Source organism: Chionomys nivalis, chromosome 13 (assembly GCF_950005125.1).
Source record: "Chionomys nivalis chromosome 13, mChiNiv1.1, whole genome shotgun sequence".
NCBI classification, from domain to species: domain Eukaryota; kingdom Metazoa; phylum Chordata; class Mammalia; order Rodentia; family Cricetidae; genus Chionomys; species Chionomys nivalis.
The window spans coordinates 9,497,898-9,517,832 of record NC_080098.1 but is presented as its reverse complement, the minus strand read 5'-3'; the positions used below and the strand labels follow the sequence as shown (position 1 = coordinate 9,517,832).

At 42.8% G+C, this 19,935-nt stretch overlaps 1 protein-coding gene across 1 annotated transcript in view; it reads left to right on the top strand.

Moving 5' to 3' along the window:
- Positions 1-19,149, top strand: part of Gad2 (glutamate decarboxylase 2) — a 71,212-nt gene extending 52,063 nt beyond the window's left edge. The window contains exons 12-16 of the mRNA XM_057788034.1: positions 2,354-2,432; positions 8,881-9,030; positions 11,293-11,400; positions 11,727-11,816; positions 15,722-19,149. Coding sequence (XP_057644017.1) covers positions 2,354-2,432; positions 8,881-9,030; positions 11,293-11,400; positions 11,727-11,816; positions 15,722-15,895 — 601 coding nt within the window. The 3' untranslated portion in view covers positions 15,896-19,149. The remainder of the gene's footprint in view (positions 1-2,353; positions 2,433-8,880; positions 9,031-11,292; positions 11,401-11,726; positions 11,817-15,721) is intronic.
- The last annotated feature ends 786 nt before the right edge of the window (positions 19,150-19,935 follow it).

Genomic DNA, 19,935 nt, shown 5'->3' with positions numbered 1-19,935 from the left:
AGATCAGAACCATCCTTCACCGTCCTTAGCATGACGTGAACTCTCTTTAGAAAATAAGGCCACAGAACCCATGGGAATTGCTGGAGTACAATGTGTGTGCACTTAGTTTTAGGAAGGAAATGCGGCTCTGTCAGAGAAAACTTTTCTCTGAGTATCACAAGCCAAAGTTTTACTCCAAGGGGAGAAGAAATCTATGGTCCATTCTTGTCCACCTGGTTTCAGAGCATTTCTGAGTGACATTCTCATAGCATAATGGCAAAGCCCTATCCAGTTTCCTCTTTGGAACAAGCCAAGTCCTTCAGATGACTTTCTTTCTGGCTAGCATTGCCTTTCCTAGAGCCAGCATAGCCGAGAAGCTCAGATCCTCCAGAGCTGGTCTGACCTTGGAACAGTCTACTCTTCCAGGACCCTAAGGACTTGCTGAGGGTTGCCATGAAACAGAAGCTGCATCACCAATTGCCTTCAACCCCACTTGAGAGCCAAGGCAAGCATGCAGTTAAGATGCAGGAGGAAATGATCCTTCCTGGATCTCAGCATCCCAGCAAGCATGCACCAAGCATCAGCACTGGGCTTAGCATCATCCAGTGAGGGGCAGAAAAGGAGGAGGAGGAGTCCTGCTACAGAGCAGAGATGTTTGGAAACGTCCTTGGAGAAAGTTGAGTCCAATCTGGATGGAGGGTAATGTGTGTTTGTGGCCCTCTATGTGAGGCTAGGGAAGTGGTAGGAATACAGAAGTTCTGCTCAGAAGGTTGGCAGGATATCGGCCATAAGTCCCATGGGTGCTCTCCAAATGCCATGGACCCTCGGCTGAATTGTTCATTGACTTAAGTAGGATTCCTGGTACAGCAAGTGTTTTCTGATGGGCCAGATACCACCTGTCATTCCTCAATACTTCCCAAGGCCCTCACACCTTGAGGGGTGAAGGGACAGCAAGTTAGGGCACTTTGGACACCGCTGCTATGTGATATTCCACTGCCTTCTCTGCTTCTGTGGGTTTCTTTATACAAAGGTCAAATTATGTCTCTCATCCTAAAGACCTTGAGCATCTTCACAAGCGTTGAGCTTCCTTGACAAACACAGATTCCTTGGCAGAAATTCCTTGATTTCTCTGGGCGCTGGGAAGGAGGAGTCAAAGCAGTGCAGGAGCCAAGGGGAGAAGTTAAAGGAACTGGAATGTGACTGAAGAGATACTTTTAGAATATGGATGTAGGGACAAATAGAATTAAACAAAGTGAAGCCAAGAAAGAGGCCATGGCATAGCGGGCCCAGGAGTGGAGAAGAATACTCAGAGAATGAGAAGCAATCTGCCCTAATGAAAATGCAGAAAGGAAGGGAAGGGATGTCGGCTGGACACAGAGGTCACCCTGGAGCACCCCCGTTATGTGCTGCAGTTTGGAGTTTGAGCTACAGGGAAAAACCATAAACAAAACTGTAAAATAACCCCAGTTCCCAGGGGTGAGGGAGAGTCAGTTAAGACTATCCAGATTAAGCTACTAATAATAATTATTATTAAAGAAATACGAACCATGGTCCTAATGTAGTGTAAGTCCCTGAGCTGTGCACCTTAGAGCCACAGTTGCTGAAAAAACTTAGAGTTTCGTAAGAATGAGGACAAAATTAATTGGAAACTCTGCTGTAAGATAGGTGTGGGCAGCCGTACCCATAATCTCAGTATGCAAGAGGCTGAGACATGAGAATGACAACTTTGAATCATCACAGGCTTTGTACTGAGACCCCATTTCAAAGAGAAATAAAGGAAGAGAAGAGAGAAGGGAAGAAGAGGAAGGAAAAGATAGCAGAGCCTCTCTTGTATGGGCCATGCTGCTCACCACAGTTAGGAGAGATGGCTTCAGGGAACTAACCGGAAGCCTCCTGGAAGGACACCTGTGAGAAGTGTGTGCGAACTGAGCAGGACAGATGCCATCGAGGACGATGATCATCCTCGGTGCAGCAATGTTTCCTCATCCAGGCCACTGTGGCAGAGTCAGAAGCAGGAATAATAGAAGCACAAGGATGACCCTTCCATCTGCCCAGTGCTCTGGCCAGCAGTGGCTAAAGGCAGGACCCTGAATTCGGTGATCCCAGGCTCCCTAAGAGCTCTGAGACCACCAGACAGGCAAATGTACACATCCATTAGAGGTACAGAGAAGAAAGGGCCATGAAGCACGCTCGCCATGCCCCTCTCTGTGAACAGTGGGAGGCTGCGCTTCTGTAGATGGAGCGTCATTCTGGAGTCTGAGACAAGGACAGCAACCTGGAAGCCCTGGTGCCAGGGCTGGAACCTCGGTAATCTGAGCCCAGTGTGCAGTGCTACCCTCTAATCAGATTTGTGGTTGTTTTTTTCTCTTTTTAGGGCCAACTCTGTGACATGGAATCCACACAAGATGATGGGTGTCCCTCTGCAGTGCTCAGCTCTCCTGGTTAGAGAAGAGGTATGCTTTTCCTGACTTTGGGGCCCGTCTGGGAGACTACCTGTGCTCTTGCAGTTCACGGTCTCTGTCTCTGGGGCCCGTCCGGGAGTGGGATCTACTGGCTCGTGCAGTTCACGGTCTCTGTCTCTGGTTCTGGTCCAGGCTGGGATCTACTGGCTCGTGCAGTTCACGGTCTCTGTCTCTGAGGTGGATCCAGGGCTGGGATCTACTTGTGCTCGTGCAGTTCACGGTCTCTGTCTCTGGGGCTGGTCCAGGCTGGGATCTACTGGCTCGTGCAGTTCACGGTCTCTGTCTCTGGGGCTGGTCCAGGCGGGGATCTTCCTGTGCTCGTGCAGTTCACGGTCTCTGTCTCTGGGGCCCGTCCGGGAGTGGGATCTACTGGCTCGTGCAGTTCACATTCTCTGTCTCTGGGGCTGGTCCAGGCGGGGATCTACTGGCTCGTGCAGTTCACGGTCTCTGTCTCTGGGGCTGGTCCAGGCTGGGATCTACTGGCTCGTGCAGTTCACGGTCTCTGCTCAGGTCCAGGTGTTCACATTCCTCCACAGAGAGCTCTTCTGAGCTCTTGTTTGGAGGGGAAGGAAGACTTAACTCTCAACCTTTAGAACTGAGGCCTTGACTTCATTTGCATGTTTTCTATAAAGACCTTTCCTCAGAGTGAACCTCCCCCCAATACAGAGAGCTTTTATGTCCCTTTCTCAGAAAATTAAATTCACAGATTGCTTTTGTAAATAAGACGAAGAGTAGATTTCACCATCAGAAAAAGTAGTTTTGACCATAGGAAATATATACATGATAAAAAATTAAAATTAGTTTTACAATTTAGATACATATGCATGGTTATATATACATGGATGCATTATATATCTCACAGTTAAATTTAAAATCAAATGCTATATTCAGAAAGTAAATTTAATCCATTTGTATATATATTATCCACAAAGAGAATAAGCAATGGCCACTTCTTTCATTCGAAGTACTTAGATATGCCAAGACTGAGAGAGACTGTTGACCCCTGCATCTCATTCCCGGGCCCAGGATGAGACATGTCCTCACTCTCACAGATCTCTTGTTTCTAAGAACTAAGCAGAGAGCCGAGTGTGTGGTTCACACTTGTCGTCCTCACGTTCAGGAGGCCCAAGCAGGACCACTGTCAGTCAACCCTTGCCTAGGCTACAAAACCAGGCCCTGCCCAGGCACAAGCTGAACCAAGCAAATGAGAGCAAGAACTAAACTAATTTTGCCGTGTTAAGATCGTGATACTAGATTTTAGTGTCACGTCTAAAGCCATTTTTAAACATTTAACTCTACTTGCTTTAACAATATTTCACTTATTTTAGAAGATACAGATGAATTTAAACTCACCCAAAATTCTATTATTTGAACATAATATCATTAATGTCATTAAATATATGCTCCCACAATTTTCCAGAAATGTGTATATCATATATAAATACATTTTTATACATTCAAAATAAAATTGCTACCACGCACCTCACACACTACATTCTGTATTTAACATTCTAGAGTGAGCATGATATTTCTGAACTTTATCTTGTTGATCTTTTAATGCTCTCTCACATGATACCTAGCTGTTTAACAAAATCCTAGACATGTATCTTTCTCCCTTTTCTGATTAGTAATCCCTTTAAGAGGGATTTCTGGGTCAAAGGCAATCTTCCTTCTTTGATCCTTCTTGATTACTGTAAATGTAAGCACCATGCCCTCTGTGTCTTCATCAGACAAATTCAAATCTGGACACAAATTGAAGACAAACTGCCCTACAAAATTCAAGGAACACATTGTAAAAGTATTCCTCAGGACTGGTTTTTACAAAAACATTTACTTTACCACCATTGCCCTCGCCCATGGACACCTCAGCTGTCCTACTGGGAAACAAAGAAGAAATCTTTGTCATTGATGTCCCAGCCAGATGTTTGAAGTGGCTTGCATTCTGTCACTGCAAGCCAAACAGAGAAAGGCAAGTCATATCAGGCCAATCTGGATCTAATTACCCGCCGGCACTGGAAAGATTTGATGTGACCCAGGGTAGCGCCTTGTGGTTTGGCACCTGACCCATTCCTTTTCAAAATACTCACTGACAATTTGAGACACAGAAGCTCCTATCTGCTTCTGCTTCTGACAAGAGGTGACGGAGTCAGAGCGCAGGCTGTGTTTTACAGGCTAGAACAGTAAGTCTCATCTGAAAGATATCTGGTGTTAATCGCTTTCCTTTCTCATCACTAGGACCAAATCCTTGATAGCAGGGAGGTTTATTTCAGCTCACAGTGTGAGAAAATCCAGTCCATCACTATGAGGAACAACAGCAGGCCACAGCATGGCATGTGGCTGAGATATCTCACCACCTCCAGTCTCCACAAACACAGATGAATAGGCTGAATGTGGTCCAGGCTACACCCTTAAGGCCTACCCCAGTGAGGCCTAAAGTTTGCACAGTCTCCCAAAATGTCAGCCTGGGGAACCAAGGTTCAAACATGTGCTGCGAAGGGGTGTTAACATTCAAACCATAGCATTCTCTTCCAGACCTCCTGACACTCGTGGCTATCCCATAATGCAAAGTGCAGGCAGTTCAAAAATCACTGTAATCCAACAGTTTCAACGTTGTCCCGAAGCCTCTTCAGAAATTCAAAGCTGTCTGCTAATTACGACCATCTAAAAACTAAAAGCCCCACAAAGGCTCAGAGTAAACATTCCAGATCCAAAGGGAAGAAAGGGGACATAGCGAGGGGAGGGTGGGACCGAGCAGGCTTGCGCTAGCGCTTGAGGAGACACGCTGTACAGGTCAAGAAAAGCCAAAATGTCATTCAAAAAAACCACTATTGAAATAAAAACAAGTATAAATTCAGCACCCAAAAATTGCTATCTTTACTGTTTTTGCTTCTTTTGGTCCCAAATTACATATGACCCCCATCAAGTGAGACTTCTAACAGCAAGAAAACTTCATAAATATTTGCGATTAATGATCAGTGTAGAAGGCCCCAGCACACTGTGGGAGGTGCTCTACGTGGCTCTTGGTTTACTTTTTCATACAAGTTCGGACCACCTGCCCGGGGTGGCACCTCCCACAGCAGATGGGCCCTCCCACATAGACCATTAATAAAGAAGATGACCCACAGACTCGCCCACAGGCCAATCTGATGGCGTCATCTTCTCAGTTGAGGTTCCTCCTTCTCAGATGACTCTGGCTTTTCTTGCATAGACTAAACACTGACCAGCACATACACTGATACAGAGTTAGAAACTAAAATAAATCAAAGAGAAGAAGGAAATAGGTTAATTTGACTCTAGAGCCTCTCAAATTCAAGTGCATGTGATGTCCTGGCCACATCCCTTCACCCCTACCCCCTTTGGAATACAGTGAGCATGGCATCACACAAAAATGCAGTGAAAATTCTGAAGAGAAAAAAAACTTCGGTTTTCAAAAGGTTGAGATGTATTGATAAGAGTTTAAAACAAATACTGGCATTTCAAGGGATTGTTAAAGGCTTTAATATTCTGTTACGCATTATAATATCTAGACATAAGACATAAATATGTTAGTTCTTAGGTCTATTTAAACCTGAGATGTCCATTTTCTGCAGCACCGACGTATGTATTTAGACTAGTTTGGAACACAGTGGTCTATGACTGTTTCCTTGCTCAGAATCAGGATATTAACTCATGAAAGCCTTGTGTGTAACAACCTAGATCACTGTTTGCTTCTGTGCACATGGTGAGCCTGGTCTGACCCTCCCACCACCCCACACTCTATGAAGTTCTTTCCTTTGGTACAGATGAAACCCACCCATTTGTGAGTTTTCAGTGCCATAGAAAAACCGGTACGAAGGTTTTGTGGCCATGGAACAAAATGGAGGCACCTGCTACAACTCTACTAATTGTATAATTCTATTCATCTGTAAGGGGAGTTTCTTTTTCAAATTCAACATCTTTCTCCTGCTCTCATGCTCACATATCATATTTATTTTTTCTCATTTTCAAAGATAACTATGGAGTCCATGTAGTATGAAGCCAAACTACAGGTGGAGTCAATTCTATTGTCTTCCAAGCGCCCTGTCTGCTTTGCCCAGTGTTTTAGTTTGGATAACTTTTTAAAAAGGTTCTCACTTCTACTTCAGCTCAGTGATCACATTTTTGTCTTTTCTTCTCTTGTCATGAGTCACAGGAGAAAGAAAATCAAATGCCAAAGCTTTTATAAAATCACAATTACACAGCCGCTGACAGGAGAGTCAGAAGCCTCCAGTGGATGTGATAAATTGAATCGTGGTGGGGTTTCCAGTAGGAGACTGGCAATGAATGCTATTGTAGTCAGAAGCATGACTCACTCACAGTTCTTTGGAACAATCACTTCTCTGCCTATTTCTATATTAGGGTTATAGTGCTTGGGCAAATTCATGGTCTCTGACAGGAAAATCTCCTTTGCAACCACCATAGGCAACTGAAAGGGAAAATTAAGTCTCCAAGCCTGACCCTTGGGAGAGGAGGAGAAGATGGGAAAGTATGCTCATTTAGGTTCAACTCATAATTGCAGTGTATTTGAATTTTTTTACATTCCAATTTATAAAAATAAGAGCAATGAACTATCGATTAGCTCAAACACTAGTAATTACAGAGGAATAATAATAATTACTATCAAATAGCTAAAACTCTAATAATTACAGAGGAGTGAAAGTTCTAGAAGAACCACAGTAATGATATTTTAAGAACCAGAAAGTTGAGACTGGAGAGATGGTTTAAAGGTTAAGAGCACTGCTTAATCAGAGAAATGCAAATCAAAACAACTCTGAGATTCCATCTTACACCTGCAAAAATGGCCACAATTAAAAACACTGATGACAACTTATGCTAGAGAGGTTGTGGGGAAAGGGGAAGACTCCTGAATTGCTGGTGGGAATGAAAGAGGGTACATCCCCTTTGGATGCCAGTGTGGAGATTTCTCAGAAAATTAGGAAACAACCTACCTCAAGATCAAGCAATACCACTCTTGGGTATATATCCAAAGGATGCTCAATCATACCACAAAGATATGTGCTCAACTATGTTTACAGCAGAATTGTTTGTCATAGCCAGAACCTGGAAACAACCTAAATGCCCCTTAATCAAAAAATGGATAAGGAAAACAGGGTACATTTACACAATGGAGTACTACACAGCAGAAAAAAATAATGACATCTTGAAATTTGCAGGCAAATGGATGGATCTAGAAAACATCATATTGAGTGAGGTAACCCAGACCCAGAAAGACAAATATCACATGTACTCACTCATAAGTGACTTTTAGACATAAAACAACAACAAAAAAGATCCTACAATTCACAATCTCAGAGAACCTAGACAACAAAGAAGACCCTAAGAGAGACATACAAGGATCTAATCTACATGGGAAGTAGAAAAAGACAAGATCTCCTGAGTAAATTGGAAGCATGGGGACCATGGGAGAGGGTAGAAAGAGAGAGGAGAGGAAGGGAGGGTAATAGGAAAAAAATATAGTTCAATAAACCAATCAGAAAAAAAGCACTGGCTAATCATTCAGAGGAACCAGATATGATTCCCAGATCCCACACCACAGCTGACAATCATTTGTGCCTCTAGTTCCAAGGGATCTTACACCCTTTTCTACAGACACATGGTAGACGGACATGCAGGCAAAGTGCTCATGTACATAAAATAAATCTTAAAAATGAAAGAACCAAAAAGTTTCTGAAGCCCCTTTCCCCCTCCTTTTTCTCTTTCTCCTTCTTCTTCCTTTTTATTTATTTTTTTTAAATATTTATTTATTATGTATACTATATTCTGTCTGTGTGTATGCCTGAAGTCCAGAATAGGGCACCAGACCTCATTACAGATGGTTTTGAGCCACCATGTGGTTGCTGGGAATTGAACTCAGGACCTTTGGAAGAGCAGGCAATGCTCTTAACCGCTGAGCCATCTCTCCAGCCCCCTCTTCTTCCTTTTTAAAAGGGTGATCTTGGTGTATAATCCTGACTAGCCTGGAACTCATTATGTAAACTAAGGGGACCTCAAACTTGCCATAATCCTCCTACCTCAGTTTTTCAAGTGCTGGGTTTCTGAAAAATTTGAACTACAACAAAACTATATTAAGATGCTCTCCTAGAAAATGAACATCATGTTGTGAAATTTATTTATCTATGTATTTTTATAAATGTCATTTCCTAAGAAGAAGAAAAGAAAACAGAAGTGTGCCCCTGTTAACCTCTGGTAACTTCCCCCTCTGAGTCACCATCCCACAGAATCAGCCTGTGATGCTTGCCTTAAGTCTTGTCCAGGAGTTTTTCTATTTAATTCCTGCTGTTTTCTTCTTCCATAAGATACAATGACATTTGTGCCTTTTTCTTTCTAAGCAATTGCTACCACAATGCAATCCTAACGCAGAGTGAGAAGAACACCCTGAACTTCCTCTTTGCTTTTGTAGGGACTGATGCAGAGCTGCAACCAGATGCATGCTTCCTACCTCTTTCAGCAAGATAAACACTATGACCTGTCCTATGACACCGGAGACAAGGCCTTGCAGTGTGGGCGCCACGTTGATGTCTTTAAACTATGGCTCATGTGGAGAGCAAAGGTGAGCACAGGCCAGCTGAGTGATGACCACAGAAAAGGAAGCCTAGATGACAGAGGTTGTGAAGTGATTAGTAGATGGAAAATCACTTGGGGAGTTCTCTTTGATCCCATAACTGCATACCTACATTCTCCATGGGCAGGAGCACAGCTAGACCCATCCTTTGTTCCTTCTCCAGTCCAGTGGTTTCTCCAGCTTTCAACTCAAAACCTCATTTGATGTGTCTGGCAGAGCACAATAATTTTTTAAGTAGTACCTCTTACTGTTGTCATTCTCATTGTTATTTGATTTATTTTGTGCCCTCCTCTCCTTCTTGATGACTGATCAAGAAGGTGCCTGGGTAGATTTGTGTGTTAATAGAAGGAAACAGGAGTGAAAAATGCCTACCATGATTGCTTGTCTTAGACTCTTCAAGGGATAACTCCCAATGAGAAAACACTTTTTATAACTCTAGAAGTTCCAAGTTTTTTGTATAGGATTCTGTGTGTCTCAAAATTTTTCTAGAGGTGATCATTCCTTTACCAGTACTTTCTGTAGCTGTTGGTACAGTACAGGCAGGGCCTCTTCTCGACCTTCTGGAGGCAGACCTGTTCAATGTAAGGAGTCAGCAAAGGTCAGAGACTATATTTTATCAGTTTATTCATTGGCGGGGTCATGCATGCGTATAATGCATCCTTGTCCCTCCATCCTTTATTATCTCACTCACCCCCCAAACCCAAGTCCAAATCCCACCTTCATAGCTTTTCGGGGACATTTTGGCTTTGCTTTGTGACCTTAGTTTAATTTTGACTATCCTCTCAATTCACATGAAAGAAAGGTTGTCATACACACAGTAAGCTAAGGTAAGAGGACTGGGGTGGGTTTGAGATCAGCCTGTCTTCAGAGCTGGATCTTGTCTCACAACCATGTAATCGTCAGAGCCACATTTTCTAGGGTGGTTCTTGCAGGGAAAGGTTGACTCCCACGACAGGCACGGCTAGGGAGCTTCAGATGAGATAATTATCCCTGCTTCTGGTCTAGCTGAGGGACTGCACTTATTATTTTGATAACTCTTATCATTTCACCTTGAAAAAAAGAGTGAAGCTTGAAGTTGGAAGTGAAATGGAAAATTTTTCTGTTTGGATGTTCAGACATTTGAAGCTTTGTGTAACAAATCGAAAAAGCTCTTAAGTAGTGCAGCTGGTGACCTTCCCTGTTTCACCTCTCTCTGAGGTCTTCTATTTCAAGGCTGGGAAAAGCGGGCTCCTTCTCCTCGTTCTCAAGGGTTGACCTACTCTTGCAGTTTGACCCTCACCTAATATTTCTTACATTCCCCCCTCCCAGGAATTAGGACCTGGAACATTCTTTACATGGGCTGTGTTGGGGCTTCCCTTTGGGGGATGATAAGACCCTGAAATAAAAGGGAAACGCATAGCCATCTTATCTCCATTATAGTTAGAGCTTCTTCCTCTGGTTCCATGCTGGGGTAGGTGGCATTCCAGTTCCAAGAGCATTAACTGCTTTTCTGAGATTTCCATTTACCCTTACTGAGTACAGGCACTAAAGGAGACAAGGCATTTTGGAAATCAGTTCTTTAGTGTGCCCAGACATTGGGTAACTAGCGCCAGTCCAAGGCTGTTGTGCTGTGTTTCCTAAGTCCAGACCCAAGGTTTCCAGAGCTCAGAAGTAAAGGACATCAGTGGCATACTCACCCATGAGCTCACTCGTGTGTCACCTGGCACATGAGTCACACACACATCATCACAAAGGAACACCGGAAAGCTAGGCAGAATAACAGGCTTCCTACGATCAACTGGCATTCAGTGAGTGCCCGTTTGTTCTTACTGAGGCATACAAAGAGTTCGGGGATAGCTAATTTACAACAGGAGTGGGGGCCAAGCAGGCATGTGGGGGGTTCCTGACAGCCCTTCTTGTCTACAGAAAAAGACTAGCCCAGCCCTTCTGTTATTAATGGCTTCCATGATTGCGTCTATGAGCTGCAGAGGCAAATTTTCCCCTTGAGTAATCAAAATAATTGTCTGGGGAATTAAACCCTGGGAACAAAAGGAATCAGCCGTAGGCCCCAGTAATGAAAAGGAAGAAATGCACCTGGGGGGCGGGGGTTAAACGGGAGCCAGTCAGCAGAGAAGCCTCTGGGAGCAGTCTCATCTCAGCTCGGCAGAGCTGGAGAGGGCAGGCTGACCACCAGTCTCCAGAGGACTCAAATCATTTCGCCATTTCCAGCTGAGAGTGACCCACACACCCACTTTTCCTTCTCTTTCCCAGGGGACCACTGGGTTTGAAGCACACATTGACAAGTGTTTGGAGCTCGCAGAGTATTTATACAATATCATAAAAAACCGAGAAGGCTATGAAATGGTGTTTGATGGGAAGGTACGTGCTCACATTTCCCCATTGTTGATCCCAGCGTCTTCAATCCCACTCTTTACCCCCGGCGTTTTCTGAGGCCAGCAGTGTGCTGTCTAGCTAAGTGGGACCATTGCAAGGGGAAGCAATAGATGGCGGGATGCCTCCTCTGAGCTGGAATAAAGTTCGGACTCACAAATAATCCTATAGAATGTGAAAGTGAGGCGCTCCAAAGACAATCACTCATTTAAATACAGGAATTGTCTTCTGAGTCTGAAGAATAAGTGCATTTGAACCATTTTTGGAATTTTGGACCAGGTCTGAATCCTTCTTTCTTTCTTTCTTCTTTGTAGCCTCAGCACACAAATGTGTGCTTCTGGTACGTGCCTCCCAGTCTGCGTGTTCTGGAAGACAATGAAGAAAGAATGAGCCGCCTCTCAAAGGTAGATGCTGGAATTCCTTTGCTAGATATAAGACACACGAAGCATCTTTATGAGGAATACCAGTACCAATCTCCTCTGTGGGCTCCACAGAGCCAGGATGTGTGAAGTCCATATTTCCTGACTTTTCACAATTCCATTTGCTTGTTCCTAGAGAGAGAGAGTTTATGATGTCTCAAAATAATTTATTGGGTGATAATCTCCACTGACATTCAGAAAGCACCAAGAACTGTCCTCAAAGGTTACTGATTTTTGAAGGAAAACAGAAACTCAGTTACAAGTATAAAAGAGATTTGATGAAATGATCAAGGGGAAAAAGGCTGCTGCAAGTCCTCTTGAGATACCAAGGCCAAGGCTCCCAGGGGAAGGATCAATAACATTAACAGCTACCATTTACAGTGTGCATTGTGCCCCAGGCTCAGCATCTATCAGGTTTTAGGTCACTTGAAGTCTCCTGGCAGCACGCGAGCCGACGTGGCCACACACTGCTGCCGTCCCCTTGTACTGAATGACAGGGAGAAATGTAATCCCCCAATTGCCAGTAGGTCTGATTCCAGAGCCTAGAGAGCTTCGAAGTCTCCTTTATCAGGAAGGATAAAGACCTTTAATCTCTGCCTGCTCCCAACATCTACACATGGGTGAAGTTTGTTTTTTGTTGTATAGCATCAGGGTGCTGTAGGAACAGAAAACTAGGAGTGGGCATATATATATATTTGAACTTCAGAAGGTTATCTGCTCTACGTCCTTTTTTTCAGTGTCTAGAGGAGGTTGGAGGCACAGCCAGGATAGGCAGACGTGTACTCCCCACTGCTAAGAATCTCACCTTACCTTACTGACCTTCTGGGAACAGTTCCCTCTATGTAAAAGGAAGACTAGGATACCTGCAGATGAAGACTCCTTAGGAAAGCTTGTAGATGTTAACATCCGCCCTGTAGCAATCCAGCACCACCTTCCTCCGCAGAATGAAAATCGCATGTGGTAGACTTTTTTTTATTTGTCAGTGGGTATTGTATTTGAGGGTACATGTTCACATGTGCCTGCAAATATACATGTGTGTGCATATTTCCATGTGTGTACCTGCATGTTGGAAAGAAAGCCAAGTTACATTCTGGACAAGACAAGGTCAAGAACCCACCCAAAAGCCACTTGTTGTGCTAAAGTACTGAGATGGGGGGTTGCAATATAATGGGTTACTGCAGGTTAGGTGGCTTATGGTCAATAGGAATTGATTCCCTGCAGTTCTAGGGGCTGGGAAATCTGTGATCAAGAAGCCAACAGATTCCATATCTGCTGAGGCCTCACTTCCTGGTTTATTGACAACCTGTTTTACTGTACCCTCCTCTGGCAGAAAGAAAGAAAAACACCTCTCCAGAGTCTCATATATAAGTCACTAATTAATAAGGCAGAGCCTCTCAAGAACCCCATCCCCTAACTGGGGATTAGGATCACAACATAGAAAGTTAAGGCGACACAATGCTCAGTCTCCAGTAAGTACTTCGCACAAACTCTCTTGCATACAGGAAGGGAACATTTATCAAACTTAATGATGGCTCATGAGCCTTTCCCAAGGGCTAACTGGTAGGGAAGAAATATTTAGACAACACAAGTGGTTATTACTAATAGCAAGTGTCCACCCCTCCATGAGGCTGTCACAATGAGGATCTGGCAGGTGCATTTCCGGCTACCCAGACAGATTGCTCTATGCACCACCTCCCTGCCTCTGGGTCCTCGCTTCCATCTTCATCATATTCTCTCCTGTTGTTGCTGCTCCAGGGATGGACCCAGGAGTTCATGCATGCCTGGCAAGTTTCCCACCTGGGAGCTACACTCTAGCCTCTCTTCTACTTATTCTTTTGTTGTATTGTTGTTTTGTTGCTGTTGTTTCGAGACAGGGGCTCACTCTGTAGCCCTGGCTGGCCTAGAACTCACAGAGATCCACCTGGCTCTGCCTCCCAAATGCTGGGATTAAAGGTGTGATCCACCGTGCCCAGCAACTCTTCATCATTACCTGCATCACTTGTATCAGTTTTTATAGTCCTCCACTAACTGATGATTTTCAAAAGACCAACAAATGGGTTTAATAGCAAATTGGAAAAGGAGCAATTTGAGCGCGTACTTGAGGGGACTTTGCAAAGGTCTGAAACTGAGACTTTTTGTCAAATGTCTCTTCGATGACTGTTCTACTTCCCCATTTCATTTCTTACGATTCTAAGTTTTAAACACAAAAGCTTTATAACATATAGTAAAAATACATTTCTATGATAACTGTATGTTATTTTATGAATACTACCTCCTTAGGAAGAAACAAATGTGTATTTTAATTATGAAGAGACTTGCTGTGATATAAGGCATGGTCCCCATTTTCAACTCAGTTTCTGAGTGTGTATATCCCATATGAGTTGAAAGCCTGTCTGGCATCTCATTTTTGGCTGTATCTTTGTTATGAACATCACAGATCAGATTGTATACTTACAAACTCCAGTAGCAAATGAGTGTGGACAGATGACGCATCTGTGTAGATGCAACTGGAAGGTGTGTCTTGTCTGAAAGAGCTGTTCCTTCCCATGCTACTGCCATAGCAGTTAGAATTCAGAAAGCCCTCTACACCTCCCTGCACTGAGCTAGGAAACAAAGGAATGCAAAGGGCCACACCTAGCTTCCAGGAGCTGACAGATGAGGTAGAAAGAGAAAATGTATATTTGTTCATCAGCGAAAGGTCAATTAAGAAATGAGGATGTTGTTAGACTCGGCGGGGAAGGGCCGTGTAGTTACAACTCAAAGAGGAAGATGATGGTGGCAGGAAAGGGCTTGAAGCTCTTGCAGCACCGTGGGGGTCCTGCTGGGCACTCAGCAAGCAGAGCCCTAGAGAGCACACCACAGGCAGACTGATGGCAGGCATGAAATGACCAAAATGTAGCCGGTTCAAGGGATCTTTAATAAATTTCTCTTGCCAGAGTTGTAGATTGTTTTGGTGAGCAATTGAAGATGAATCCTTGGGGCTGTTGACAAAAGGTCTTTGTGCCAAGCCAGGGAGCATGAACTCAACTTGGCACAGCCAAAAGAAGCCATGAAGCTGCAGGGAATGGTCTAACATAAATACTGTGATCTTGTCTGAGATATTCTTCTATCTATGAAGCCATGTGGATTCAGCTTTTTACTCCCAGATAATTCTTCATATAATTAAAGATTTTTTTCCCAAAACCAAAATACTTATAAGTGGAAGCAATTTATAAAGAGAATATAAAAAAACTGGGGAGGCCAGAGCAGTACTCTGGGTGTCTTTCTCTATATGCTCTGGCCTTGTTCTCTTGATACATGGTCTCCTGCAGAACTTGAAACTTAGTGTTTCAGCTAGGCTGGCCAGTGAACCCCAGGACCAGCCCTTCTCCTCCCCACAGCATTGGTGTTACAATATGTGCAACCGCTTCTGGCTTTGTTTCATGGGTGCTAGAGGAACACAAATCCTCGTGTTTTTAAGCAAGTGAACTCACCCGACAGAGTCATCTCCCCAGCCCCTCAGAGGTCTGTGACATTTATCCATCACTTGATACTATCCCTCATAATAATTCTATGAAAAAATGCTTTCTTTGCAATGACTTCATATTTTCCGGCGTGAAAGTCTCTCCAGACCGGGCCAGGACTGGGTTCTTCCCATTCCCTCCAAACTCTAACTAGACAATCAAGGTGGAGAGTGCCTGCTAGCCTACTATGTGTTACTCTAATCATATTTAGGGCTTTTAATGTTTTAAGCTGTTTTTATTCTCCGAGTCCATGAAAACTTAAAGAAATTCCTTCAAGAGAAAACTGTGGTCCCGTTTAGTTAAAAACCAAAGTCATTGCTAGCTAGGGGGTTGCTAACCTAAGGGAGGTCCAGCCTTTGCACTGATGTGTGGTGGTCTCTCCGACAGGTGGCGCCAGTGATTAAAGCCAGAATGATGGAGTTCGGAACCACAATGGTCAGCTACCAGCCCCTGGGAGACAAGGTCAACTTCTTCCGCATGGTCATCTCAAACCCTGCGGCAACTCACCAAGACATCGACTTTCTCATTGAAGAAATCGAACGCCTGGGACAGGATTTGTAATCACCTCCCTCATCAAATTGTTTCAATTCTCTATCTAGGTAGACAGTTAAGTTGTCACAACTGTGTAAATGTATTTGTAGTTTGTTCCAAAGTACAACTATTTCTATATTGTGGTGTCACAGTAGAGTACAGTTAAAAAAATCAAAGCAAACAAACAAAAAAGAGACATTGCTCCTTTTAAAAATTCTTTCTTAAGTTTAGAATACCTCTCTAATAATTAGTGACAAAGGCTATATGTTCTAATCAGTAAGAAAAAGCATAATGTTGTTATAAGTACTTCCCTTTTAATATAGTATGCTAATCCAACCTTATTTTCCTCTCAGAGCAGTAGTATTGAATAGTGCCGAATCACCCTGAATCATAAAAGATTCTTGGGGTACCGACAAAGGACAAAGTATATAAAGTGTATACTGATAATAAAAACTCTCGCCTTTTTCATAGTATTAGAAAAAAATTTCTAATTTACCTATAGTAACGTTTCAAATGTATTTAAATACATATAATTTTACAAAAAGAAAAAATATATATTAAAAGAAATCCTATTTTGTAACATATAGATTTTATTTTATATGGGTTATACAAACTGCAGGGGCAGATATGAAACCTAAGCCAGATTTATTTCTTTATTTTTTTTCTCTCTCTCTTTCTTTTCATGGAGGCACAATAAAACACTTTAGCAAGGTAATTTTAACATAGAAACCCACCAAATTCTTTAAAAGTGTAGTAACTTACTTTAGTATATATTATGGCTTATCGTATCTCTAAAGATAGTATTTCAAAACAAACACACACACACAAACCTCTATGAAACTTCCTGAAACAATAGATCAGACCACCGATGAAGACCCTTTTCCTGTTTGGGCTTCATACACACCGGCCCTGGAAGACCCACTCTATAATCCCTGCCTGGTCCCGGATCTAGGTGAGCATGGCTGTTCTACTTTCCCAAGTAGCCTGCTTTGAACAGAAGGTTGATATTAGTTCTTAAAGTGTCTTTTCAAACCATATTCTTTTATTAGATCATTTGGATTATTTAGGGAAAAAAACTAAAAATAAAACCTAATCAGCTCAAGCAGGGAGGGGTGTGTGTAACACTGAAGTGTGATGAGCTCAGAATATCATGCCCAGCCACGGGAGAGAGGACCTCTATGCGACAACAGTGGCTTCATCCCAAATGCCATTTTGCTGCTTCCTGGAGAAAGAGTCATGTGCATCAAGTATATGCTCTTGTTCGAATCCCTTCTTCATCCCACACTTCTACACCTCTCCTGCTAGACTTCCTACCTCCAGATCCTCAATAATTATTTAATATCCCATGTGGCTGTTTCTTTCCTGAAATGAGTTCCTCGTGCAAGCAGCTTCAGATCTTTTATCTGCCTCCCATCAAGATCCACGGTGACCAGAACGTGCAAAAATCACTAAAACTCAAAATAATATTTTAAAAGTAAGTTTTTCACCTGCCAACTCTATGAAGAGCTACCCACAGCTCCGATGATAACTTTAGAGTCACATAGGAACAGACCTAAGCGCTGGCACAACTAAGGCCTTTTACGTGCAAATGGCGGGTACAAGTCTGTAAGCATCCTCCCACTCCATATGGATGGGCATTTCAAAACTCAGAAAGACCACAGGAACAAAGAAGGCCCTGTCCTTAATGATCACAGATCTTCATGACTTTGCCCCAGACTTCATTTGATCAGGCTGTGCAAACCTACTGGTCCTTGGTATAAATATGGCTTTAGGCACTTGCTGTCTAGGAAGCCAATGGATTCCCTGGAGCACTGAAGTGAAAACTCCCTGTGCATGAGTTAATAAAGGAATAGCCTCCCTTGGTAGGTACCTTCTAATTGGCAAGCTTGCTTTTCCTTTCTATAAACTGGCTGCAGAGAGCTAACCAACAGCTGCCTATCCATTTTCAGCCTTGGGCCAAAAGATCTCATTTCACAGGAAGAGACAGTCATTTATCAAACCCTTTGTCCCTCTTAGAGAAGGCAGCAAGATCTAGTGTCCTGGTTAAGAGAAACTTAGCCCTTGGGGGACAGACTTGGTAGCACAAGCTGGCTTCTAGTTTGACAAGATGACAGGCCTTGTATTCTAGAGAAGGAAGCAAATGCAAACTTAGCAGGTCCCAATTTTTTAATTATATCTGCCATCCACTTGAGAGAGAAGGAGGGATGATAGGAAGAAAAAAGAATAATGGAAGGAGATTGTATTGAACATTGGTCCAAATTCCCAGTGCCAAAGGTCTTTCTTTATCTGTGACCTACTTTTTTTCATTTAAAAAGCATTGGTTTCAGCTTTAGTCAGAATTCATACAGCCATTTTTATTTACACAGCAATATTTCATTTATTATTTAAAATACTTGAAAAAAGTGCAGCGTGTGTTTATCTGAGATCTCTAAATGGAATAGAGTTCATGTACTGTCACAGGATTTGAGTAAAGAAAAAAATTGTGTGTATATGTGTGTATGTATGTGTGTGTGTGTGTATTGCCTTTAGTACATTGTTAGTACAGTCTTGTCACCTCAGATTGGGGTTGTGCACTTTATATTGAATTGTGCGGTGTTGCAAATTAACATTGTTGCTGTAAAAGCTTGCACAATTATCAGTATGTCTTCTATGTAGTAGCTCTATTGAACTTTGACCTTTGAGACTATGAGAACTACATTTGCATCTGTCCCAGTTCTCACCCTCTCACACCTCCCAAGCTGTGTGCCCTCTCCATCAGCTGTTATAGAGAACATAGCCTCAGCTAAGCCCCATCCTAAGAAATCCCTTTGAGGATTGTGTGATTGCACACAAAACGCAAAGTGAACACCGTTTCATCTCTGAGGTTAGAGAAACCAATTACAGAGTGTCACAAGCTGCTGATATTGCAGGTGTTGACTTCGTGGGGACGGGGAGTAGGTGCTGCTCCACAGAGTGTGGACAAAGGAAGCACAGGTGTAAATATAGTAGCAGGACAAAGAATCAAAGACATCAAACCAGGTATCGTCTTGCACGTGCTTTTCTGTTTTCAAGTGCTAAGTGCAAACGCTGTGTATTAACTAGTTGTGTGTGCCAAGATCTTGTTACCAAGTGGTGTTTCTGAATAATGTCAACATTTCCCCAGCACCCTCCATTACTAAAGACAGAATAAAAATAAAAATAAAATATACAGATATGTGGCAACTGTTCTTCCTACCAAATATAAACTTGTGTATGATCAAAGTATTTTACCTGTGTTTTCGCTCTAAACCCAAATAAATGTGTAAATGTGAACACATCTAGTTTGTGCATGATCACTCTGCACGCTGCCATGTGGCAGAGGTCATTTTTAGTGACTTTGTCTTTCGCTCTTACTTCTGCTATCACCCTCTAGAGGATACCTTTTCACAAACTCTAGTTTCTCCCTCAAACAGGAACAATCCATGAAAAATATTTTATTGTAAAAGAATCATATAAGCAGAAAATGAGAAAAACAAAATAACAAAATTTCATGTAGCCTTCAACCTTTACCGTTTGTAGAGGCCAAATCTTATTTATTCTATTTCTCTACACTACTTTATCCTCAACAGAAAATTATGTTTTTGTGAATGTGTAAAAGATAAGGACTCTCAAATAGCAGAGACACACAATTCTGCCATTATTATCACTCAAGAAGAATTTCCCACTCCTTTTTGGGATGAGTGAGAGTATCTCAGGAGTAGTAAGAATGCAGGTTCTGTAGCCAGATTACCTGAACCCCATCGCTGACCCTCTGGAATATTCCACGAACATCCCCAAGCCTTTTTGATTTTGTTACCCACTTTTTTTTTTTTTTTTTTTTTTTAGTTTTTCGAGACAGGGTTTCTCTGTACCTTTGGAGCCTGTCCTGGAACTAGCTCTTGTAGACCAGGCTGGCCTAGAACTCACAGAGATCCGCCTGCCTCTGCCTCCCGAGTGCTGGGATTAAAGGCGTGCGCCGCCACCGCCCGGCTTTGTTACCCACTTTTACATCAGCAACTTTCCTCATAAAGTTTTTTTGTTGGTTAAGTTGAATGTATATATGTCCCTGAGGA